Raw genomic sequence first — 27853 nt, 5'->3', positions numbered from 1 at the left:
GATCCTCTTATTGAAACACTATCTAAAACAAATGTAAACCAGTTTAGTCATGGTCGATGTGATAGACAATTCCCGAAAGCAGAAAGGAAACCAACAGTTGAACTGTAACATTTACAAAATTACAATTTAGTTTTTTAAAACATCTTATTTTGTTTAATTTCGTTTTATTTCAGATACTGTAGATATCACTTTTCTCATCGAGGATGAATTTGAACCCATCACAAGTGAATGTCATATTGCTTCCTACATTGAAGGTAAGCAGTCCAAAATGAATAGCTTTCATATATGTTGCGGTTGTTTTAAGATCAATATAGAATGTCTCCAGTTTTGATGATGACCACCATTATGGCTTTGAAATGGTGACAAAGGTGATCTTGTCCCATTTCCACTTATTTTAGTAATTTTAGTAATAAATTGAAATATCAGACTTCTAACTTTAAAAATGGCATAATAAATCTAAAGAATACATGAATTACCAACGGTTATATCCAAATTCGTTTTGCCAAAATGTTTTAATGAGGGGGGCAAGGGGGTCCCAATAACAGCAAAACAGTGATTTGGTGAAAAACAGATAACAAGGAATTGAAAAGGGACAATAACAGATAACAGTAAATGAAATATGAACAAAAATCTTTCCAGGACCTATCCAGTAGATGAATCGTAGATCTTAGTATATAACTTATGGTATGGACCTAGAAAATTGTTATTTGTGTAACAAAACGTTTCGGCCGTTGAGGCAGTTCTGCCTTGGTTGATTTTTTTTCCCGTAACTTTTACAATAAGTTATAGTATCATGCATGTTGGATTTTTTTGAACGAAATTACTAGTTTCTGTTTTTGATATAGGAATATTTTAAATGTAGGGCTTTTGAGAGATCAATTTTTAATGTGTAACCGGAGAGCACGAATTTCATTACAAAATTGCTTGTCTACAGGGACTCGAACCCAGGACCTCTGTGTTACAAGGCAGCGAGCTAACCGACTGAGCGGAAGAAGTACTTCCTTAGCTCAACCGCTTATGGCTGACTAAGTATCTACTAAGTTTTTCTAAGGGAAGCAACCCCGTCACAAAGGATTCAGGTTTTTTATTTATTTTTTTAAAAAAGTGCAGCCAGTGACACTTTATTATCAATTCGATTTTTAGATTTTTTTTTCTGAAAAGCAATAAATATACTTTAGATCTACAGGTTACAGTTTGAATTTTGATCATTATTGAAAGCTGTATGGTGCCCATATTTATTTTTTATTTAATGACCTCATGATAAAACTTACTTATGAAATACAAAAATACAAAGATCAATGGAGACAGGACATGTAACTGAAACATACATGCCATGCAGTTATGGTTATTCTGATAATAGAAATTCACTCAAGCGACAATTCTAATAGTATAATAGAAATTGGACCTAGTGAAACCTTGGATGACACCAAGTGAAACACCAATCCTGTATCTTATGTGAAATAATAGAATATGGAAAATTTGGGTACAGCATTGGAGACGCTGTAGGATTTTAAAAAGGGTATATGTCGAAAAATTAAAATGAAGACACATCTGTATTTGCATCAATGGTTTTTGAGCTTCAATTTTCACCATGTAAAGCAGTTAAAAAGCTTTTAAAATATGGTGGTCAGAGTTCTCTTTCGTGTAAAAGAAAAGAGAGGGAGTTGCACTTAAAATATAAATGCTAAAAGAAAACGATGTTGTATAATTCCCAAAGCAATAATTCAAACCCACACCACTTAGTAATTTAAAACAATTCAAAGGAGAAAACTAACTGTCTTAAATTTATCCACAAAATAGTGAACGAGAAACTTAGTAACACAGTAACAAACTACAACCACTGAATCCAGGCTCCTGACTTGGAAATAGGCACATACAGAATGTGACTGCGTCAACTTTAGCATGCTAGTTAGTGTCCAATCCTCCCCTAATCAGGGACAGTGTTGTAATAGTACAACATAAAGATTAAGTGGTCATTGAATGAAAAAATCTATAGGGTGTACCAATGCTTATTTTATTACAAAATCCATATATACTATAAGTTATTGTACAAGTAATAAGTGAATTATAATTTGTACAAAATGCTACATGTTCACAGACAATGGAATTTATTACAAAGGATAATAATAATATATACTGGAATGGTCCTGGGTCCAATTGATTTTATATGTTTATGTGATGTATGTTACTGAAATTCTTCTGCAAATACAGGGCCACCCAATATCACCAGTAGAAAGACCATAATAGATATACATTGTAAGAAAATGTGGTAAGCGTGCCAATGAGACTATTATCCATTCAAATCACAATTTTCAATTAGCTTCAATTTCTACGGTATATTGGCTGTCAAAATGCTAACATTAAAATATTCAATAACAGTTAACAGCAAATAGATTTTCACAATAACAGATAACAAAATAGAAAATAGTCCTATAACAGCTAACAAAGAATTAGACAATAACAGCTAACAGTAAATATATTTTTAGAATAACAGATAACAAAGAATTAAAATGCCCCATAACAGCATAACAGTTAAACCCCTTGCCCCCCCTTTGGTATCCCAAGTGTTAGTTCATTGTTTATATTCATCGGTCCATTTCGCCTTGAGATTTCTCACTTAGTCATTTAATTTAAGAATGCTTTGCCCATTGCTGGTCAGTATTAATTATTGGCTGCTTTGTGCCAATATTCTTCAACTTAGGGACGACATCAAAAGATCGATGTAGGATAAAAAACTTAAATCAAATAGTTTGGGGGTGGGGGGGTCAACATTGCTGCAAGTTTTGTTAATCTAAAATCGATTTTACATACATCCCTATTGGTCAATCAATTTTTCCCAAATTAAGTTAAGAGGGGGGGGGGGGGGGGGGGTGTGGGGGTCAGTGAAAAAACTATGTGAATTAAGTTTTTTATCCTTCATTGAACTTTTGATGTCGTCCCTTATATGAGCAAAGTGTAGTAGTCAGTCGTGGACCAGCTTATAGCGTTCCCGGCATATTAACATTGGTTTCCTTCCCCTTACTTATATTCCCCTGCAAATGTAGGATGCTACTTGGAGTGCAGGGCCGTAACTACATTGAGGCAAATGAGGCAAATGCCTCATGTTAGAAATTAAAAAAAAAAAAAAATTAAACAAAAGATTGTCTTAATATCAAATTGTTTTCACGGAAAGTGTCTAACAAGAAGTTAGTTCTCTTCGCTGTCTGGTGTCGCCCCTACATGTTTTTCGTGATCCATGTTTCTTTTTTACTTTGAGTTTTCATAGTTGACAGTCTATTGTTTGAACTTCTGTGTCCCGGGTTTGTCTTTTGCTCATTTATTGTCCTACTTTATGACAATAGTCTGAGTGTTTATTTTCATTTTTAAGCGTGCGGTTTTACAATGTTGCATGCCCACCGATGTCCAGATATTGTGCGAGAAAATGTTTTAAGAATATACAAGACACAGAAAAAATTGTCGTTTCTGCATGGAGAATTGAATTTGATATCAAAGAATTCACAACTGGTTTCTTTTCGTTGATAAAACTAAATAGCTGACATGGTTTAAATTAAAGTGAGGTCACCAATTTTCCGGTATCAAATTATTTGAAAAAAAGCAGTATTGTATTGCCATATGAACATTTCCACTGATGGGTTAAACTTGCATTAAGTCATGTTCGGACCCTTTTACAGAAAACAAAGGAATAAGGAGTAAATGTACACGAAACCTAATCGCACACAAAGTCAATGGATACAAAATACTAATGATCAATCAATTGGTCAAAGTTGCTGGAGGGTCTTCAAAAAATAAAAGAATCATTAATACCTTAAAACAGGGTCAAGATGGTCCCTAGTGTCGACTTAAGCAGTACTAGTATTTAAAGCATAATACTGCACTGTCACTATATTTCAATCTAGTCATAAAAATATCACCAAAGTCTAAGCACAATACAAGACTAAAACAGACAGACAGATCCGGTATTAATGATTTTGAGAATTACGAATTTTGCTTTGTCCTACATATCGGTCTTTTAATGTTGTCCATAAAACCTTAAAGTCTTAAAATACAATAAATCTATGTTTTTGCTTTCAGACCAGAATATTGTTGAAAAAAGCTAAAAAAATTAATTGCGTTTCAATGTCAGAAAGAGTGCGGGAAACGCTCAGAATGCACGATTTTGCGTTATTTTTCTCAGAGCTTCTGGGGGCCTTGAGCCCTCACCAAATTTTTTTTGGCTCGCTCCGCTCGGCGATATATTTTGCCTCACAATTTAAAGAGGCTAGTTACGGCCCTGGAGTGTATTCATTACAAGCAAGCAAATAGACATACAAGTTCAATCATTATGAAGTAGATCCGACATGTCCGCTCTGTAAGCAAGGTCCTGAAGACAGAACTCACTTTTTAGTTCAATGCCAGCATCTTACTTCGATTAGACAACCCTTTAAAGGCTTTATGGATGCCTTAAGCAGTCAAACAAAGCTATCGAGGAAATGTCACCGGGATGTACATGTAGTTGTCCGTTTGTTGGTGTGGTTCATAGGTATTGGAGATAATTTAAAGCAGTATAAATATTCAATTATTTCTATGTGAACAGGAATAAAAAAACACTTTAGCAGTTGATATATTAAAGAAATGTCAAAGTACAAGTGGTAATTTTTAACTTCAAGATTTATTCCATCTTGTTTTGATCAATATTGTCAAAACCTATTATTTTAAGTTTTCTAAAACAAATATAATTGCTCACCTTTGCTTTTCAAGCTTCGCCTAAAAAATTTGAAAATTATTTTTTTTTAATTTAAATTTCCAAATCGCTCACTCTGGGCCAATTTTTGGAATTGAAAATCTGTAGAACTAGAAAAATTAAATTGGTGTGGCCAAAGGAGTTACCATCGGGTGTCCTTTGGATAATGCATTGTCCATGTTATCAAAACATCAGTCAATATTACGTTCAACATTTATGTTGTTGCCATTGCTGTTTTCTGTTACGAGGTTTTCAATGTCAAAATTAATTTGGTGTAATTTTAACACTATACATTTATTTCCCGTGCTTGAGGGAGATATGAAGATTTGTTCACCCAAGAATATTCGTATTTCACGAGGACTCTGCTCGAGGGAAATAAGATTTTTCGAGGGTGAACAAATCTTCATATCTCCCGAGGCCAAGGGAAATGAATGTTTTATTCCACTACCTAAGCTTTGTATAATATCTGAACTTCAAATAATAGTTTGCATACCGGCATTTTTTCAGACTTATTCGCTTGTTTTTATTACTGAACACGACATAGATATTGATAAACAGTACGGATAGTTATTGATTATTTAATTAGTCTTTTTGTTTTAACGTCTGAAATAAATTTGAACACGATAATGATATTTGCTATTGCCAGATTGCTATTTAGAAAATAAGAAGTTCAAGACTTTATGTACATAAACTGCGCATAACGTCGCACGATTTAGTCCCAACATGTCAGAGGGGAATATGATACAGTCAGAGGTGAATATGAAGTTTTGTTCGACGTAAGCGAATAATCCCCTTAAGTTTTGACAGTTGTGAGGAATTTTACCCTGCATTTCACTGCAGATCTTTGCTTCTGAGGCAGAAATGTTTGTATTAGGATCATAATGGTAGCATTTTTTTTTTTTTATTTGATGTGTCTGTAAAATTTCTGTGCAATATAAGGTGACATCCTAGTTTATGACTGTAAACATGAAAATAACTAAAGAAATGTCAATGTGACATCCAGTGAATTTTATTTTCTTATATATGCAATGAAACCTTGTGTGAATTTTTCACAGTTGCATTGGACAGGAATAAACTTGATTCAGGACAGATATGATTTTTTTTAAACAAAGATAAATCCTGTACAATTTTTGAAAACCTTTAATTTAACAAAGACTGATAGGAAAAAAAAACTTTGGTGGTATGACACCTTAACAAAGGAACTGCCAAAGTACCATTGACTCTGTATGTAGTCTCATTTTTGGAAATTTCATGATTTTTCACATAAATATACCTTTTCCAGTTTTTGGCCTTAAATGATGTCTTATTCAATCATTAAAGCTGGTACAGTAAAAGTAAATGAAATGAAATATAAAGTCCTAACAATTTGTGTATGTGGAGAGGGCGTACATAGGCTATGCCTGTTGCCCAATCCAATTCAATTTATTTGAATAAAATATTGTTTAAACTAAATTAATTGAACTAAAGTCCTAACAATTGAGAATTGCTTCAAATGTGTCCTTGTCTGGTACGCAACAAAAAAAGTTTTACATATCATTGTGTATGGACATATCAAAACCTCCATTGACTCAACTAACTAGGCCCTTTATTGGGATAGTTTGTTCTGCTTGAACACTTCAATACAGACTTAATACATCATTTCATTACATTTATTTGTGAAATTCAACACCAAATTTTATTTTATTACCCTAAAAAGGTTAAATTTTGTTATAATGAAAAGATGTATAAATAGACCCCTAAAAAGCCTTTAAATGAAATCAAAGAGGTGCATTAGAGATGTTTATCCTCCTAAAGTCTTCTCGTTTGGCCCTTTTCACTGTTTTAAAGCAGAGTTAATGAATATTTGATAAATATTTGGTCAAATGTGAATTTAATCTGGCTGCAGCATGATTTGGCTTTTTCTAGGAAATAACTTCAATCGCTGTATGATATCATGATACTAAATACTGATTTTCTTTGAAAATACTGATCTGATTTTGACAAAACTTGGCAGTAATGCTTAGAATAACTAGTAATTATCATACAAACAATTATATTTAGTTTATTTTCAAAAGGTCTCTCTCAAAGCAATTATACTGGTTTGTTAACAAATACACTCATAGTTTATATTGTCTGCTTTTATTCCTAATATTTTGATGTTGAATTTTTATACCCCCAAAAAACAAAGTTTTGGGGGTATATAGGAACCACTCTGTCTGTCTGTCTGTCTGTCTGTCTGTCTGTCTGTCAAGCGCAACTCCTTAACGGGTGGACCAATTTTGACAAAACTTTACACAGTTGTAGTACACACCCTGAGGATGTGCATAAGGAAAAGATATTTCTGGTCGGAATTATTTCAAGGGAGATAATTGAATTTACTTAGTTTTAATATATATAGCAATAAATGGCAACATGTCTTGTAAGCGCAACTACTCCTTAATGGATTTATCAATATAAATGAAACTTTACACAGCTCCTCCTAAATGACTATAGCAATATTAATGAAACTATACACAATTGCAGTACATGACCAGAGAATGTACATTACGGAAGACATTCTTGGTCTGGAGTATTTAAAAGGAGATAATTAACTTATTTATATAAATGAAGTTATTTTTTTGGTTTCTACACACTTACTTAAAAAATGCAAAGAGAGATAACTCTTAATCATTATTATTTATTTTAAATGTGTATTCCTTTTATTTAAAGTCATTAATAGTAGTGACACATTCATTCTGTGTCAGAAACCTAATGCTGTGTCAACTATTAATCACAATCCAAATTAAGGGATACGAATCAAGCTTGAATGTAGTGTCCCTAAATATGGGATGGGGGTATCCTTAGTGAGTTTACTCACAGTTTTATGCAATACTCTCATAATGCTAAATACTATCCAAACTGGTCTGTGTCCACTCTTGGTTTCAAATACTGTGGATTCATTTATATTCGTTGGATACCAATTTTCGTGGGTTTCGTGGGTACAGGGAAACAACGAATATAAATGTTAAACGAAATGCAAATTTTCTAAAGAAATGCATATGAACTTTGTCAAAACCACGAATTTAAATACCCAAGAATATGTGAGTTTTCCTCTATCCACGAAAATTGATACCCACGAAAATTAATGAATTCACAGTACTATGAAATTGTTTGTATGCATCTCATGTAATGACCAAGACTTTTCCTCGTTAGGTCATGCAATGCAAATTTTGTTTTGTAGATATTCCTTCTGACACCATTGGGTATAAACTACATATCGACAAAATAATGGCAGATGAAATGAAAAACTGTTGTGCCAGAAAATGTGCAAACATAATTTCTAATGACTCTAACATTGTCAAACCAGTGCAAGATATGCGAGCAAAATATTACATGACAAAGACTGGAAATGAAAGAACAACAAAGTTGCTAGATCTAATACGCACATCGATGTGTGCTGAACTTGATGAAAGACTAAGATTACATAACTTTATGGGTCAGGTAATTTGCATGTAAGTTTATAAAATAGCCAAATGTTCTTTCATTTCTGTTTTCAATGATGTAAAAATTAAAGCATTTACTATATTTGTTTGAAACAAAAAAAAAATGTTTCTATGAGGCAGAGGCGGGTCCAGGTGAGGCCGTTATTTTCAAAAAAAATAAAATAAATACAATAAAAAACTATTGTGTTTTGCTAATATTGTATTGAATATGGCAATTTATCATATTCAGAAATATCAATTAGATGACCCAAAGCAAAAAGAAGCTACAGATTCCCCTATCAAGTCTGTTGCTGGTGACTCACTCCCATTTATAACAGTTGAAAGTCAGAACTTTAAAAACTTTAGAAAATCTTAACCCAAAATTTCATGGAAACATCTTTTATCTAATTGATGTAGACTAAGGCCAAGGGTGTACGTCAATATTGTATGATATATCTTTTAGAAAGCTGATCACATTTGTTTGACTGTTTACCTTTTAAACTTGGTCTAATACATGTAGGGCTATGAGAGGATTTTTTAAATTAACCTTTTTATACGACCGCAAAATTTGAAATTTTTTTCGTCGTATATTGCTATCACGTTGGCGTCGTCATCTGCGTTGTCGTCTGCGTCGTCGTCGTCCGAATACTTTTAGTTTTCGCACTCTAACTTTAGTAAAAGTGAATAGAAATCTATGAAATTTTAACACAAGGTTTATGACCACAAAAGGAAAGTTGGGATGGATTTTGGGAGTTTTGGTCCTAACATTTTAGGAATTAGGGGCCAAAAAGGGCCCAAATAAGCATTTTCTTGGTTTTCGCACTATAACTTTAGTTTAAGTTAATAGAAATCTATGAAATGTTGACACAAGGTTTATGACCACAAAAGAAAGGTTGGGATTGATTTTGGGAGTTTTGGTTCCAACAGTTTAGGAATTAGGGGCCAAAAAAGGGCCCAAAATTAAACTTTGTTTGATTTCATCAAAAATTGAATAATTGGGTTTCTTTGATATGCCAAATCTAACTGTGTATGTAGATTCTTAAATTTTTGGTCCTGTTTTCAAATTGGTCTACATTAAGGTCCAAAGGGTCCAAAATTAAACTTAGTTTGAAAAAATTGAATCCTTGGGGTTCTTTGATATGCTGAATCTAAAAATGTACTTAGATTTTTTATTATTGGCCCAGTTTTCAAGTTGGCCCCAATCGGGGTCCAAAATTAAACTTTGTTTGATTTCATCAAAAATTGAATAATTGGGGTTCTTTGATATGCCAAATCTGACTGTGTATGTAGATTCTTAATTTTTGGTCCCGTTTTAAAATTGGTCTACATTAAAGTCCAAAGGGTCCAAAATTAAACTAAGTTTGATTTTAACAAAAATTGAATTCTTGGGCCTCTTTGATATGCTGAATCTAAACATGTACTTAGATTTTTGATTATGGGCCTAGTTTTCAAGTTGGTCCAAATCATGATCCAAAATTATTATATTAAGTATTGTGCAATAGCAAGAAATTTTCAATTGCACAGTTATAAATTCAGCAATAGCAAGAAATCTTCAATTGCACAGTATTGTGCAATAGCAAGAAATCTTCAATTGCACAGTATTGTGCAATAGCAAATATTTTCAATTGCACAGTATTGCACAATAGCAAGAAATATCTAATTGCACAATATTGTGCAATAGCAAGAAATTCCAATTGGATTTCAATTGGAGTTATCTTTCTTTGTCCAGAATAGTAGTTGAATCAACTTAAATCATTGTTTTATACAATATACAATGTATATTCACTTTTACTACCAACTGATAGATTAAAACAATCTTTACCATTCAGTCTTTGTCAGTGATAACAAGCACTTTTTTACATTTTAATATTTTATGATGTATTTAAATGAGTAGTTATTGTTGCAAACTTCATTAGAAATTTGAATTGAGATCAGTTTTGAAATAAGGGAAAGGGGGATGTGAAAAAAAAATTGGGGGGGGTCAATTATTTCATTTCAGATTTCATAAATAAAAAGAAAATTTCTTCAAACATTTTTTTGAGAGGATTAATATTCAACAGCATAGTGAATTGCTCAAAGGCAAACATTTTTTTTAAAGTTCATTATACCACATTCATTCTGTGTCAGAAACCTATGCTGTGTCAACTATTTAATCACAATGCAAATTTAGAGCTGAATCCAGCTTGAATGTTGTGTCCATACTTGCCCCAACCGTTCAGGGTTCAACCTCTGCGGTCGTATAAAGCTGTGCCCTGCGGAGCATCTGGTTAATAGTTACCAAGATTTCATTAAAAGTTGTTGTATATGATATATGTTTCTTTTGATGATAACATTTATAAAATGTAATGTGTAATATAATGCTGGTTTTGTCAAAGTAATTGTAATGAAATATTCATTGCAATGTAATTCGCCATGCCTGGACTAGAAATTTATCACTTTGACAAATAACCCTGATCTCCTAATTTTGTATGTGTACATGTTTTCAGGCACAAATGGGTACATTTGCTTGGAATAAGTAAAGCTACTTACTACAGAGCACTTGTTCTGGTTAGAAAAGGATTTTACACATGTGAACAAATAAGAAAATCAACTTGCTCAAATGTGAAAGGTAAGAATGTTTTTTTAATAAACAAACATGTATATATATGTGTTATTCTACTAGCACTGGGTCGATACCGCTGCTGGCAGAATTCTAATCTGTGAGAGTGTCATCAATTCAGTAGTTCATAAAACCACTTATTCATAGCTCCATTGCTTTTTTGATGAATTCTTCAATTTCAAGCATTACGTTATGACTAGTTTGTTTTATGTTCAAATAAGGTGTCAGTTGTTTCATGTCAAAACCATACCTTATCCTGACTCGTGCTGAACTATTCAACATACCTTTATTTGCACCATAGACCGTACTGGTTCCTGGAAGTTTGATACATTTGTAGTACACAAATAAACTTAAACTTCTGATATAAACAACAGTGGAAATGTGCCCTCCGATTAAAATTTCATATTTTTTTTTATAAAAAAGAATCAAGGGTTCAATCTGAATCCCGAGTCCCTATATAAGCTTTAATTTTATGCCAAAATTACCAAAATATTTTACTTATTGACAAAGTTACAACTATTTTTAGCAACTATTTTGCTTTGAATATACTACTTTCTGTTCTATCTGACCGGGCATGAATTAGTGGTTTTATACCTTAAAGACGTTCTCCATTGATGAATTCAGAAAATATTATAAAACTAAGGTTCCAACTCCTGGAGGCAAAGCTGACCCTAGATGAATATGTCTATAATTTTCGATATAAACCACTTCACATGCGCAGGTCTTATACATCTTCGGCTTTTAAAAGATTTGGTTTGGTCGTTCCTGATAAAAGTGCTTGCGACGACATTATTTATAATTAAAAGTACTTATGATTTGTATATATCGATGAACTTGCTTGTTTAAAATACAACACAATTCTGATTATTTTATTCCTCTGTAGTTTGAGATGCAGTAAAATATATTCTGTACAATTCCTTCAGATCATCCATTCACTTTAGTTCTCTTTAACGAAGTCACTGATAAAAATAATGAGGGTGGTAAAGGTTTTTTAAGTGCAACATGTTTTGCCATTTTTATTTCACGTGCAGCCGTGAAAAAGGTTCGTTATTCACTGTGTTTCGTGAAATCGGTAAAAAGAGCAATGTGTAAGCATTTTTTAAATTTTTCGTTCATCATCAAATGGCAATTTTATTTCACGTTCTTCTGTGCCCTTTTTAGGCCCCTCATTAATGTATGCTGTAATTAACAAGGATATATATTACCCTCATGAAATTTTTTTCACATTGCCATATATATCATTTTTATGAATTATGAATAACAGTTCTTGAATCTGCAATGTTTGTTCTTTGTTTTATGCTTTTAAAATACAGGTTCCAAAGACATCATTTTTTTCTAGCAAAACTTAGACATTTTCTGGTATTGGCTCATATAAATATTTAATGCCTGAATATTTGGGACCAAATGGTTCATCGATCTTCCTTTTTTCACAATTAATATATTAAAAAGCATAAATAATTTTTATTAACTTGTATAATGTTAGAATATCAATATGATTTTAATCCTTTAACTTTAGGACTTTCAGCTAGTGGATTCATCAGCTGGTTCTTGGAGAAGTATGGTGATAGTAGTCCAGAGAGACAAAAAGTTCTCCTTCCATCATGCATAAATGTGAAGTACATTTATGAAGAATACAGAGAAAGCCCTGGCCCTCATTTAAAAGAAAAACATTTCTACTGTGTTTTTAGGAAGAACTTTGGAAAAGTGGTCAGTTTCGCAAAGGTAATACACAAGTACAAGTGACCTTATGATCAGTCAAAAGTACTGTATACCAATACCACATTATTGTTTCTTGCTTTGCTACATGTGTGCTTTTAATTAGGTTATAGACAGTGATTTACTAGCCCAGTACACTTTCATTGTTAGAATGGTAGCTTAAACAGATCAGCATGGTCATATTGACAAAAAATTATCTTTTAAAAGTTTTATTTTTACACCAATTTCAAAATGAAAAAATGTTATTCATGTTATTTGGAACAATTATTTCTTAATCACTTATGAATTTCACTTTTAACTTTAAAAATAGCCAATTTGAGCATGTAACCAAAGAAAAAATATGTTGTCACCAGTCAATAAACTCAATTATTATAATTATTATACATGTATTGACTTCATAATATAGAAATAAGGAGATGTGGTATGATTGCCAATTAGACAACATGTATCCACCAAAGTTCAAATGAAATGGATGTAAGCAATTATAGGCAATCGTACAACCTTCAACAATGAGAACATCAATACTATATAGTCAGTTCTAACAGGCCTTGACATAAAAAAAATGAAACAATTCAAAATAGAAACCTTAAGACCTAATTTATAACAAAACAATTTAAGCAAATATATGATTCCTTAAATCACTAATGTAGCAAACACAAACAGTATGGTGCACTACATAACTTTTTATTTTGATAGATATTGATGTTTAAAGTATTTAAACATTAAAAACTGTTATTTAATTCTCACAATTAAAGATTTAAATTACCAGTTTTTCAAAAGTTTATATCAGCGATGTCTCTGACGAGTTCTGAAGCAGAAACTAGAAATATATTTTGCATATTTTTACCTTAAATGGACTAAGTCTTTGATAGTCAACATTACATTTTTAAACTCAGACAGCAACAATCTCAGGTGAGACACATTATTCTGTGGAACCCTTTACAATTTTTTTTACAAAGTTTTTTCACTTTTATTTTTTAGACTAGAAATATAAATCCATGTGATATTTGTCTTAAAGCTAAGAATGAGTTACCAAAGTTGAATGATGCAAGAGACAAACACCAATTGAAAAGAGACTTAGGGATACATCTTGAAAGACAAAGGTGACTTATGCATGCACACTCACAAAAAACATGAACATATCATTACAGCTAAAACATGTTGCTATAATTTATAAGCTGTTTTACTATTGATGAATACTGGTACTTAATTCAACAAACACACAAGTCGTTTTTCTTAGAATACAGATTACCCTTCCGTCACATATGTTTGTTATCAAGAATATTATGGATCACAAATAATGCTTAAAGCATTGTATCTGTTTTGCTTTTTATATTATGTTACTTAAAAATTGACCCAGGAGATGAAACATTTTTCAGTTTGATTACATTTTCAATGAAAAGATATTTATTCAAATTTCATAATATATGTACCATCCAGTAACAATTTCATTTGCAAAATAAGAAATTTTATTAGTTTAAATTAATTTATAAGAAGTCAATGTTAAAAAATAATAATAACTAAGCTTAATGACCAACAACCTTATTACACAATATAATTCAAAAGAAGACATTTAGAAAAAAACAAACAGTTGTGAAAAAAATGTACATGTATGACACATGTTTAGCATAGAAAGATAGAAAGGTTATAAAAGAATTATTTTAAATTTCCAAACTATTTTGTAATTAACGATAGGTATTTTGAGATTGTGAAGGAGATTTTTTATCCTAAAAAATAGATTGTTAAAAACACTTATTTGCTACATATAATTTTTGTAGCAATGAAAGGAAGGACTATTATAGAAAAAGACAAGAGGCCTGCATGACACCATCTGAGGCACTTAGTATTATAGTGGATGGAATGGACCAGGCGAAGACCAACTTACCCCATTTTAGAGGATGGTGTAAACCAAAGGTATTGAAAAAAGTTTCACAGTCTCATAAATTGTTTTCCTTTTCAATCATTATGTCTATGAAACAAGTAAAAGTACATTTGTAGGCGTTTATAATCTTGTGTAATTTTTCTTGCAAACATTGCACTTGAAACAAATAATGAAATGTTAAAATAGTTTTGAAATTATCCTTTCTCTTTCCCAAGACTTTGAGGGAATTAAACAAACACTTTGTAAATTATATGCGTCTGAAGCACTTGTCTGAATTAATACTCACAACCTAAACATTTAAATACCAGGGTTATATTAGTATGCGGAAACATTAGGAGCTATAGAAAATAAATAGTGTTGTTAAATAGAACAGTTTTGCCTAACCGGTTTCTCAGGTCATGGTTCAACCGATTAACCAGTAGTTAAGTTGATGTTCAAAAGCCTTATGCAAAGTACACTACTAATGCATGGGTTTGCAAAAGTGCCCCCCCCCCTTTTTAGGTCAGTCAATGGGACCCTTATAAAAAGTTCTGGATCTGCCACCGGTTTGTATGATTTTTTATATTTTGGTTCATCTCTATGTTTCGGCGTGTACAGTGGCTTATAGTTTCTCGAACTAGTAAACATCAATGTATAGGGACCTGATCAATCCCGCCTCTGGGTGGTGAATTTCTCTCTGTGTTGAAGACACGTCGGTGACCTTTGAATCTTTTGTACATTTCGGTCAAGAAGTTTATCTTTGGGCATTATGATTTCAATTTATTGTCAATTTGCATTTCACCATTTTTGAGATGCCATTTCGTTTACAGAATTAAGAAGGCTAGGTCCTCAAAATAAAATAACAATCAGCTAACAATTGTTTAAAATATGTATATACTAATTATGTTTACTTTATATCTAGCCTCGAGCTGCTAGACACAATATTTTTGTGTTAATTAAGTTTATTTAATTTTCAAGATTAACAATTATAATCAATATACTGGACACTTGATCTGCTAAATTAAGTACAACGATAATCATAACAACATTCAACAAAATGGTATTCGGTCCTTCCGATGATAAACCAGTTAACCGTTGACAACACTAAAAATAAATAAATTTTGACAACTCTTAGTAACTTAGTTTAAACAACCCATGCATATTTAAAAGACTGGAACATTAATATTCCACTCATATTGACAGACACTTTTATTTCTGAACAATACTATCATGTTTTTGGGTTGCTGTGCCTTTAAAACGTAAAAAAGCAAAAATACCCAATACCAAGGAAAATTCAGAACATAAAGTTCCTTATGAAATGGAAAAATAAAGATTAATAAAATTAAAATTGAGAATGGAAATGGGAAATGTGTCAAAGAGACAACAACCCGACCAAATAAAAAACAACAGCAGAAGGTCACCAACAGGTCTTCAATGTAGCGAGAAATTCCTGCAACCTGAGGCGTCCTTCAGCTGGCCCCAAAACAAATATATTCTAGTCCAGTGATAATGCATACTCTTGTTAGTCGTTCTTCAAACAACAGCATAAGCAGATATACCTGCACAAAATGAAATATGCCATCTCATTGAAATACCATTAGCAGAAAAAACGTTACCTGATGAAAGCGTTTCTTTGTTTACATTGCATATGATGTCATAACTTAAATAACATCACAACTAAAATTCCTAACAACAGAACCAAAATCGGAAACATTACGGTATTTCCGTTCCTTTTTTTACAAATATTTAAGTTACGAAAAAATAATTTATACAGACTTCATCCCCATTTTCAGGTAATGCCTGTCTCATATTACATTTAACAATTATATTTTTATACATTACTTGTTAAATGGATGTAAACACACAGGGTGCCCAATTCATGCTACTAGTAGCCTCTAGTTTATAGAACATATTTCTTTTTTATTTAAAGACCAGAGTTTTAGAAAAAATGTTAGACAATTATTGACTAATATTAGTATTTTTTATATTAAAGATTTAAATTAATATACCTTCTGTCATTATTTTGAGTTCTTCTTAATCTTTTCAATAGAGTGGATCTATGGTTTTGAAAACCCATATAACAGGAGCTATTATGCACGGACAGTCTAACAGTTTTTATATTGATTTAAATCAATGGCCACATGACCCGAACATGACAATAACATGTCTTTTAAACAGTTTGTGCCGGGGAAGAAGAAGTTTTCCGCCAAAGCTGTATATACAATGTGATAACTGTGGGAGGGAGAACAAAAACAAATATGTTTTGGGTTTTCTTGCTTACTTATGTGTTGCAGGCTATGTAAAGGAGGCAAGTATTGATTATTTAACTAATGGGAGTACATGTTATACCAAGCAAACGAAATAGATCAAAGAAGGACAGACAACATATTTGCCGAAAGAAAAAGTACAACAAAGCCAACATTTTTAATCCCACCAAAAATAGCAGAGTATATTCCATGACTGCATTTATTCTTCATATTTTAATGTAACATGTTATATCATATGGCATGTATATATGTAAGTTTGCATTTAGACGATTGAAAATCTATTTGCAAAGTTGTGTAATATTAATGTTTATCTAGGTTACAGCAACAAATGTCACTTCGCACCAGACAAAGAATACAACTTTCAATAAATTGGCAAGATAAGAATTCAGTTCAAACTTGTTTTAATGCTTGCTAATTGAAAAACAATTTTGTATTTTATTAGAAAATAAAACTTTTTAAAAAGGTTTAACATGTAAAAAATATCAAATTGACAGAATACAAAAAGTGAAAGTTTTATGTTTTCAATTTTAGATCTATCTATCCTTCCTACTAAAGGGTCATACCCATGAGGACATAGATCAAAGATTCTCAGTTATATCACAGCATTTGAGAACATTAAATGCAATGACCTTGCCACAACTTCAAAAGGCTGTAGAAGGTAGTTTCTTGCAGACACCAATTGTGGAAGTAATGGGAACAGTGTGGGATGTAAAGAAATGGATAGATGATTTTATAAATAATATAAGCAACCACTCCTACCCACATCAGTTTTGGTAAGATCAAAATGTTTATAAAGTTTCTTCAAAATTTCACAGAATGTTATTATATTGACAAAAGCTACTCCATGATAAATGTCATATGAAACGAGTTAATGGAAAAAAAAATTGTCCTCATAATTATTCAACCAAGATACATGTATATATACTTAACTAAGTCATATGTGAACATGTTAACCTTTTATAAAGAATCCTTAACGTAAAGCACAAAAATGCATTCGTTGACAGAAAATTAAAATCATGGCCGCCTTATTATCTTTCGAATGAAGCTACTAAAGTTATCCGATTAATTTACCTTGCTTAACAATTAACATCAGGTAAGCTTGTGCTTACATTTCAAAGTTAATACAGTAAATTACCAAACAGGTGTAAAAAATGTAATAAAATTTGGTGTTTTATTACATTTTTTACACCTGTTTGGTAATTTAACCTTATAACAGTTGTTAAATGATTTTGTGAATAAAAAGTTTTCTTTTAGCATTTATGACTATTCCTTTTCTTCTCTGTTTGTTTACATTTTTTTTAACTTTTGCATTCGCTGCTACCAAATCTTTTACAAGAGTATCATAAAAAGGTCATTGCATACTGAAGGTGTAATACCACCATTGATTTTCCCCTATTAGTCTTTGTTAAATTTGCACTTTTTAAAAAAAATGTGCAGAATTTATCTTTGTTTCAAATAAAGAAATACTTGGCATGAGTAAAGTTTTATCCTGTTCAGTATTATAGAAAAAAATTCACATAACATTTCATTGCATATAAGAAAATAACCATTATTGGAAGTTAACTAATCAGATTTCTCCCCTTATTTTATCTGTGTACAAGGTTTAGTGACCATGTTACCTCAAGATTACAAAATTTTCTATAGAAATCCCAAATAAAAAATAATGGTGTTTTGAAATACCCAAGACATAATTATGTTTATGACACAGAAATGTTTTTACTGCGATAAAATGTAGGATTAATTACCTACAACTGTCAAATTCAAGGGAATATTTTTTTCGACCTACTTTCGTATACAACCCGATATGATGTACCATGATTTGGTGGTATTACACCTGAAAAGTTGTCAGGGAATCTCAGAACAATTCCACGATGGAAGATAATAATTCAGAAATGGTACATTTCATTAAGATTTACAGTCGAACCTGTTATTAAAACAAGTATGTGCACACAACTTTAAACACTTATCAAATGATAAGGTTAAACACAAAAAACATCTGTAATGAATTTTAATTTAAATTTTATTTTGTTTGATTTTTTTCCTTTGAACTTCGAGACATCGGGGTCAATTTACATCAATTTTACATTGTCAGGACTTTAGAATTACCTCGACTTAACCGAGAAATCGAATTATCAGAGTTCGACATATCAGAGGTTAAAATGCATTGATCAAATGGGAATTATGCCGGGACCGAGAAATTATTTCAACTTATCCGAGTTATCGACACAACTGAGTTCGACACAAGGAGGTTCGACTGTACATTAAAACAGAAGAGTTTTCACTAAAACAAGTATATGTATGAAAGTTTAATTCTATAAACTAAACATTCACAATTAAAAAAATCATGTTTAACTTTTTTTTAACAACTCGTTTTATATGACTTTAAGAGATTGCATTTGTACCATTTTTTTTACAGTTTGTCTGATAACTTTACACAGTTTTTTACATTTAATATTAAGATAAATTCTGAGGTTTTAATGATTTGTATAAGTAACTTTGACAAACATTCATAGTTTTTTTGAAACGTAGGAACAGGGCTTTTTAATGATAGAAAACATCCTAGGAAAAATTTTGAATATGTGTATTTTTTTTTCATTTTACCAAGTTTCCTGAAAACTTGATCCAGGCTTTGTTTGCCTTTGATATTTATAAAGTGATGGTTTTTCACTGACAGATAGATGTATACTTCTTTTGTTTTTAATTTTCATACATTTCTGGGGTTAACTCAAAATGTAACTTTTAAGGATTCAATAACTTTTTAAAAACCTTAATGCAGTGTTACAAAACATCAACAGGAGCATCTTCATAATCAAGAGATAGGATCTGAAAAAAATGTTTATTTTTTATCATTTGTATTTGATAAATTGACTTAGTTTTGGCAGTAAAGATTGTTATGATAACAGCGGCAATTGTAGGCTAAGAACAAAGGGTTCTGTTAAATCTTTAGTTTATGAACTTTTTATTTTTCATATCAATACAAGCGATAACAGAGGTATTAATAAAGTTTTTCCTTAACTCTAAATGCATTTAAACAGGTCTGATATGTTTGAATGATAAAAGTTGATAAAATTTATCAATTTGGATTGACTTTCATGTCTTCAGAATCTCATGCTTAGAATTAAGGAATAACTTTTTTTGTATTTGAAAATGTGCAGACATCATAGGCAGTTTTACTGTCACAAATTGAGTTAATCTGGCTATGCATAGCAGAGATAGGTACACTGATATTTGTGTCAGTCCCGATGAACGTCCGCAAAGTTTCAAATACAAGATACAGTTATCTCTATTCTAATGTAAAATCAAAAATATAATTCTATTTTAGTCATGATTTCAATGTAAAATTTTCATTAAACAGAAATGATGTTATCTTATTTGATGCCTAAAGTAGGTGACGTCATAGGTATGATTTTGATGTCAAACATAAACACTGGGCATTTTCTTGCTTCTTGTCCGCCTCAAAATGTAATAATTTTTTATAAAAAAAAGATTTATAAGTTCAAAATGCGAGTTTTTTTGCTTATTATTAGAGAAATTACATGTCAATACATTCCAGAATTCAAAATGTCGGCTTCCTTAGTTACAGACAGAGAGATAGAGAATTTTATGCTTAATGTCATCCAATTAAAATTATTGATACAAAATAGTTGCATTAGAATATGTGATTTAATCTTTATCTTTTTTCCCCCATTTTACACCTTTCAGTATTATAGTCACCTGCTTTTCATAGAATAATAAAACAATTGTTAAATGCTTTGTAAGGCTAATGTTTCAAAATCTGTTGAAAAATATCACTGTTAACTGGGTATTGTGGAATAACAAAATGTATCACTATGAACTATAAAAATTGACATCTGACTGTGAATAAATGCACTATTTTTGCTTCAGGTTGTATTGTGATCGTCCAAATCATGTAACTTTAAAAACAAGGATGTGGTCTACAGATAATTGGGCTCCAGAAGAAGATGAAATGCAATTAGAAATACTTGATTTAGATATAAATGGGGAACAAAAGATTCCAACAGGTACTTATTAGAATACTAGCTATATTATGTAATTCAGAAGATGAGCTTCATTCTAGAAATATAAGATTTTCGTTATTCATTCTTATTCTTATGTCTCCAACAAAGTCATCGAAAGAGCATTAAACATATTCAACAATTATTTTCTTTAATATACCCCAACAACAACAATTATGTGATTGTTGTATTATATAGCTAAAAAATGAACCAGGATAAGTAATTCATGATAATTTATTTGTATTTTGAATTCTTATGGCACTAATTTTAATACATTCTTAGACGCCCAGAAGCACAATTTAGCTGAATTTTTGTTTTGTGAAATTAACGTCAGAATAATTACTAAAATGGACTAATTTGTTTATTTTGCTTGAGAATAGAAGTAACTGTATTGTATTTAAAGCTTAGTCTACGTAAAACATGTGTTTCACTGTGTAAATTGAATTTATCTGGTAGTACATTGTATAAATAAGGTGGGTATAAAGCGGAAAAGCCAATTTTTTTAGTATTTATGTGTTTGTGTTGAATGAAGATAAACTGGTAGAGGATATATTATTAAGTTGTTAAATCAGAATCTGTTTTTATTTTTAAACTCACCTGGCCCAAAGGGCCATGTGAGTTTATGCCATCACTTTGCGTCCGTTGGCGTCGTTGTCTGTCGGCGGTGTAAACTATTTCAAAGATCTTCTTCTCTGAAACTACTAAGCCAAATACATCCAACTTTAACTGAATGATCCTTAGGGTGATAGTTTGTAAATTGTATCCGAAGTTTTGATCCATCAACGAAACATGGTGCCATGGCTAAAAATAGAACAGAAGGGTCAAATGCAGTTTTTGGCTTATATCTCAGATTTAAAGTATTTAGAGCAAAATTGACATGGTATAAAATTGTTCAATAGGTCAAGATATATCAGCCCTGAAATTTTCAGACAAATCTAACAACCCATTGTTGGGTTGCTGCCACTAAATTGGTAATTTTAATGAAATTTTGCAGTTTTTGGTTATTATCTTGAATATTATTGAAGATAAAGATAACTGTAAACAGCAAAAATGTTCAGCAAAGTAAGATCTACAAAAAAGTTAATATGACCAAAATTGTCAATTGACCCCTTAAGGAGTAATTGACCTTTAAATACAGTTTTACACATTAATGTTTGCTGACTGTTAAAAATCCCCTCCTGAAACTTAACTGAACCAATTTCAGCTGAACTTAAATGTAATAATCCTTAATATTAAGTATAAAGTTTGTGTTTTATTTCCTTGTCAACAATTAACATAGCCACTATGGCTAAAATATAAACTAGTTTTTTTTTGCATTTGAAGAAAATATGACAGATACAAAGAACATTTACAGTGTATTTTAAAGCAAAAATAATCATTGATGTAAGGTTTAAGCAAAAGGTTACAGGTGAGCGACTCAGTTTGTGTTACCTGCTTAGATTAAATTATTTTTCAATTGATTGTTGTTTATGGTCCAATTTTCTATTTAAGGACAACCAGATACTTGCAGGCCAGATTATGAAAAATTAAATTTGACTCTTGGAGCCGCTGCTATTAAGAAGATGAAAGTATATTTAACATATGAGGAAAATGAGTGGTGGCAGAACTTTTTCAGAAACAAAGAGTCTGTACAAAATAATGAAGCCATCTGGCCACTATCAAATATCAAAAAATTGCACAGAGTAGAGGATATGCAGATAATTCCACAGGTTAATTTAGGCACTTCATGTTTAAGACCAATGTTAGATGCAGAAGAAGAAGTCAGGGAGGTATGTATGATTTTGAATTTAAAAGATTTGTCAGGATAATAATTTGCTTTATAAAGACAAGTTCATTTATTTAATATTACATGTAGGCCTCAGTTTACTTTTGTATACACATTTAACATATAGTTATTGAAGATAGCACTTTATATAGTGTAAGGCATTATCTATTACTTCTTAAGGTGGGAAACCACTAATTAAATCCCCCTTGCTCTCTATGTTAAATTATTCAACTTTAGGCCTTCGTGGCTCTTTCATATTAAGTTCAAATAAAGGGACAGTCTGTTTTTGTCAAAGCAGTATCTTTTTGTGACCGGTGCTAAAAAACCAGTATACCTTTAATGACATATAAGAGCGTACTGGTTCAGGAACATTGGAAGTACCAAAACAGGTACTTCAGATTTGAGAAAAGGGCAAAATGACCCCTCTTATTCAAATTTTAGATATCTTTTTTAATATTCATAATAATCAGTCTAAAATGGTTCAGTAATGATCCCAAGTCTTAAAGCTTCATTTGATACAAAGAAATTACCAAATATTCTACAAATTAACAAAGTTACAGCTATGCGTAGGAACTTATTTTTCTCAAATATGTACTACTTTCAGGTAGGTTCTTTTTTACCGGCCCCTAATAAGGGGATCTACACCTTAAGGGTTCATGGCAATCTGCTTACTTGTCCAATGGTTTTCCTTAATTTTATTAAGTCCACAGTCTGCATTATAACATTAATTATTTATTAGCTCACCTGACCTAAAAGGTCAAGTGAGCTTTTCTCATCACTTGGCGTTCTTCGTCCATTAACTTTTTACATTTTAAACTTCTTCTAGAGAACTACTGAATGGAATGAAACCAATTATGTCATGAATGTTCCTTATTAGGTGCTGACCAAGTGTTGTTACTTTGAAGCCGATTCCATCATCCAAGATGGCCACCAGCAGGGGACTTAGTTTAACATAGGACTCTATGGGAAATACATACAAATGTCTTCTTAATCTAGAGAACAACTAAATGGAATAAAATCAAACATGACATGAGTATTCCTTATGAGGTGCTGACCAAGTGTTGTTACTTTGAAGCCGATTCCATCATCAAAGATGGCCACCAGCGGGGGACTTAGTTAAACATCTATATAGGACCCTATGGGAATTAAATACAAATGTCTTCTTCTAGAGAATCACTGAATAGAATGAAACCAAATATGGCATGAATAATCCTTAGAAGGTGCTGACTAAGTGTTGTTACTTTGTAGCAGATCCATCATCAATGGCTGTCAGTGGGACTATGTTTAACATAGTACTCTATGGGTTATGAATACTGATAGTGAATAGCTGATTTTTTTCTTTACTTTAAATGTAACTTAATCATTGTTGAATTCAAATATGTCATGGACCATATAATATAAGAGGTGTGCCTATATTTTAATCACTTAATTCCTGTTTTTGATTTAAATGATACATGTTTTAGATTGTTTGCGCTATGTTTTCTGTTTTTTAATACCCAATTTATGCTATTTCTGTTCTTGTTTGTTTTAGGTTATTACAAAAAGAAGGAAGAACAAAACAGCTAGAAATACACAGAACTGACTTTCTGTAAATTCAACGAAAAAAAATATGCTACTGCATAATAAGATGAAATATAGATATAATAATGCATGGCAAGGACTCATTTTGATTGAGATTCAAGAATGGTTTTGATTTTTTTACAAAAAATTTTATATTATGAAAGATGTTTAGTAATGATTTCGGATGTAACTTTCCTCATGCTGTTACCGTCCTTAGCCAGAATGTGGAAAGTAACACCAGAACTCATTTTGATTGAGATTCAAAAAATTTTGATTTTATTATTAAAAATTGATTTAATGCAAGAAAAATAAGTTTTCTAAGATTATGAAAGATGTTTAGTAAAAATTTTGGATGTAACTTTTCTCATACTGTAAGTGTCATTAGCCAGAATGTGGAAAGTATCACCAGAACTCATTTTGATTGAGATTCAAGAAATGGTTTTGATTTTATTACTAAAAATTAATTTAATGTCAGAAAGATAAGTTTTCTAATTTAATGAACAAAGGTTGAATAAAAATTTTCGGATGTTTTTTTCCTTATGCTGTTAGCGTCTTTAGCCAGAATTTAGTAAGTTATCTTAAACTTGTTCATTTGAATCCTTTCCTGCATATATTTTTAATTTTAAGCTCATCTGACCTAAAAGGTCAAGTGAGCTTTTCTCGTCAATTTGCATGCATCCTCGGTTAACTTTTTACATTTTTCACTTCTTCTAGAGAACCACTTAATGGAATGACACCAAACATGGCTTAAATGTTCCAAGTGTTGTTACTTTGTATCCAATCCATCATCAAAGATGGCCACCAGAGGGGGGCTTAGTTTAACATAGGACCCTATGGGAAATACAAATGTCTTCTGTTAGAGAACAACTAAATTGAATGAAACCAAACATGACATGAATGTTCTTTATGAAGTGCTGACCAAGTGTTGTTACTTTGTATCTGATCCATCACCCAATATGGCCGCCATCAGGGACCTAGTTTAACATAGGATCCCATGTAAAATACATACAGTCTTCCTTTACAGAACCACTAAATGGAATGAAACCAAACATATAATGAATGTTCCTTATAAGGTACTGACTAAGTGTTGTTACTTTGTAGTCGATTCCATAATCCAAGATTACCGCCAGCATGGAACTTAGTTTAACATAGGAACCTATAGGAAACACATACAAATGTCTTCTTTTAGAGAAGCACCAAATGGAATGAAACCAAACATGGCATGAATGTTCTTTATTGAAAATTGGCAAAAATACTTTATGCTCCTAAGGAAGTCTTGCAAAGATACCTAGTTAAAAAGCTTCCAATACAAAATACTGCACCAAATAATTCCTACAAACTCTTTTTTGTACAAGATAAAGAAGAAAGATTCTAGTTCATGTACTTTTTGTAAACTTGATGACGAAACTATTGTACATTTTTTCAATGATTGTCCAATAACATATCAATTTTGGTCATCATTATTACAGCAAATAAGATTGTATAGCAGGGATTTTGCCATCAGTAATATCAGATATTCCTTGGTTTCTATTCAGAAAGCTTATTCATCAATCTTTAGATATAGTAGCAGAAAATTATATATATAAATGTAAGTTTAAGGAACTTACTCCTAATATTTTTGGTTTTAAAAATAGAATAAAACAATATCAGTCATATGAATATTATATTGCATAGAAAAATAATAATGTTGATGTATATGAAAAATTTTGGACCCCATTACAATATGTATTTCCACCATAGAGTATGATATTAATCTGTGAGCAAATTGTTTTATTAGATTTTGTTAATTCTTTGATGCATATAATTATAAACAATAATTATGTACATAATTAAGTAATGTATGTGTGTATGTAAGTAAGAATTGTATGTGTATATGAGAGACTGAGAGAAAGTGAATGCAAGCGGTTCTCATTTCTTTTTTCTATTTACCTCTTTACATTGTTATTTCCTGATATTTGTTTATATATTCATAAATTTTCACCCTTTCTGTTTTTGGGGTTTTTTTTTGCTTTCTTATTTCTTAATTACTTTCAGTGTGTTTGAAAGCTTATCTTAGTTATTTATTTTTATTTTATTTATTTATATTGTTTTCTTGTGAGGGAGGAGTTAAAATTTAATAAAATCATTTAAACATTTATTGCTTTAAAAAAGGGAGGGAAGAGAGGAAAAAGAGAAAAAGAAATAAAACTACTCTTGATTTATAATCTTTGTTTCATTCCTTAAAATCCAAAACTAAATGATATGTCATTTATGAAGAATTGTTTATTTTTTGTTTGTTATATAAGACATTTATGTTGAACCATCTTTATATTTGTTAGCATCTAACTTACATGTATTTCTACCAGTATATTATATATATGTTCCAGACCATATGAGTATTTGGACCGTACGAGTACGGTCTGACCGTATGAGTATACGCGTACGGTCCAGTATGATCTGACCATACATGATATTTGATCATATATATATGGATTAAATTGAAACAATCTTTAATTTTAGTTTTACAAATTGTAATTGATAATTTATTACAATTAGATAGATAAAATGAACAAACGAACAATAAAATTGGATATTTGTTTAATTGTATATCTGAATCCTGTTTTGGTACTATCAACTTGATAGTTAAGTTATATTGATCTGCTATATGCATTTGTATCTAATAAACCTGACCAACTTTTTAATATTAGTCAGACCGTACGCTTACGGTCCGACCGTATGAGTATTTTGAAAAAGTATGCATACGGTCTAGACCGTACGCGTACAGTCCAAATACTCATACGGTCTGGAACATATATATATTTGGTGAATATTACTAACAACCACTAACTCCTCTATAAATAAATATCATTACTAATGTTAACGAGGCCGGGATAAGGTACCGGTAATTGATGTTTTAAACTAAAAAATGTAAAGATTTCAATAAAATATATATACCTGACAAAAAAAATGAATGTTCTTTATGAAGTGCTGACCAAGTGTTGTTACTTTGTATCTGATCCATCACCCAATATGGTCGCCATCAGGGACCTAGTTTAACATAGGATCCCATGTAAAATACATACAGTCTTCCTTTACAGAACCACTAAATGGAATGAAACCAAACATATAATGAATCTTCCTTATAAGGTGCTGACCAAAAGGAAATGTGCGCTTTTGCCATCACTTGGCGTCCGTCGTCGTCTGTCGTCGTAAACTATTTCAAATATCTTCTCCTCTAAAACTACTGAACCAATTACAACCAAACTTTAGCTGAATGATCCATAGGGTATCTAGAATGAAGTTTGTGTTTTATTTTCCATTTTGTCAAAAAAAATGGCCGTCATGGCTAAAAATAGAACATGGAGGTAAAATGCAGTTTTTGGCTTATATCTCAAAAACTAAAGCATTTAGAGCAATCTAACACGAGGTTAAAATGTTCATTAGGTCAAGATCTATTAGCCCGGAAATTTTCAGATGAATCAAACAACCCATTGTTGGGTTGCTGCCACTTAATTGGTAATTTTAAGGAAATTTTGCAGTTTTTGGTCATTATCTTGGATATTATTATAAATAAAGATAAACTGTAAACAGCAAAAATGATCAGCAAAGTAAGATCTACAAAAAAGATAAATGACCAAAATTGTCAATTGACTCCTTGAGGAGTTATTGTCCTTTAATGACAATTTTTCACAATTTGTTCATCATATTTGCTAACTTACAAAAATCTTCTCCTCTGAAACTACTCAACCAAATTCAACCAAACTTCAACTGAATGATCAGTAGGGTGTATATAATAGATTTTTGTTTTGATTTTTTATTTCGTCAAAAAACATGGCCGTCATGGCTAAAAATAGAACACAGGGTAAAATGCAGTTTTGGGCTTATATCTCAAAAACTCCAGCATTTAGAGCAAATAAGACAAGACGTTAA

General features: G+C 31.3%; 1 protein-coding gene across 1 annotated transcript; it reads left to right on the top strand.

Moving 5' to 3' along the window:
- Positions 1-177: 177 nt before the first annotated feature.
- On the top strand, positions 178-26877 carry LOC143059497 (uncharacterized). The gene is made up of 11 exons (XM_076233006.1): positions 178-254; positions 7920-8190; positions 10647-10768; positions 12276-12481; positions 13457-13578; positions 14254-14389; positions 16387-16644; positions 17135-17376; positions 20489-20625; positions 22111-22388; positions 23916-26877. The coding sequence occupies exons 2-11, from the start codon at positions 7967-7969 to the stop codon at positions 23964-23966; spliced, it is 1776 nt and encodes a 591-aa protein (XP_076089121.1). The 5' UTR covers positions 178-254; positions 7920-7966; the 3' UTR covers positions 23967-26877.
- Positions 26878-27853: the final 976 nt, after the last annotated feature.

The sequence above is a fragment of the Mytilus galloprovincialis genome, chromosome 14 (assembly GCF_965363235.1).
Source record: "Mytilus galloprovincialis chromosome 14, xbMytGall1.hap1.1, whole genome shotgun sequence".
NCBI classification, from domain to species: Eukaryota; Metazoa; Mollusca; class Bivalvia; order Mytilida; family Mytilidae; genus Mytilus; species Mytilus galloprovincialis.
The sequence above is the reverse complement of the archived record's forward strand: the minus strand, read 5'-3'. Positions and strand labels throughout refer to the sequence as shown.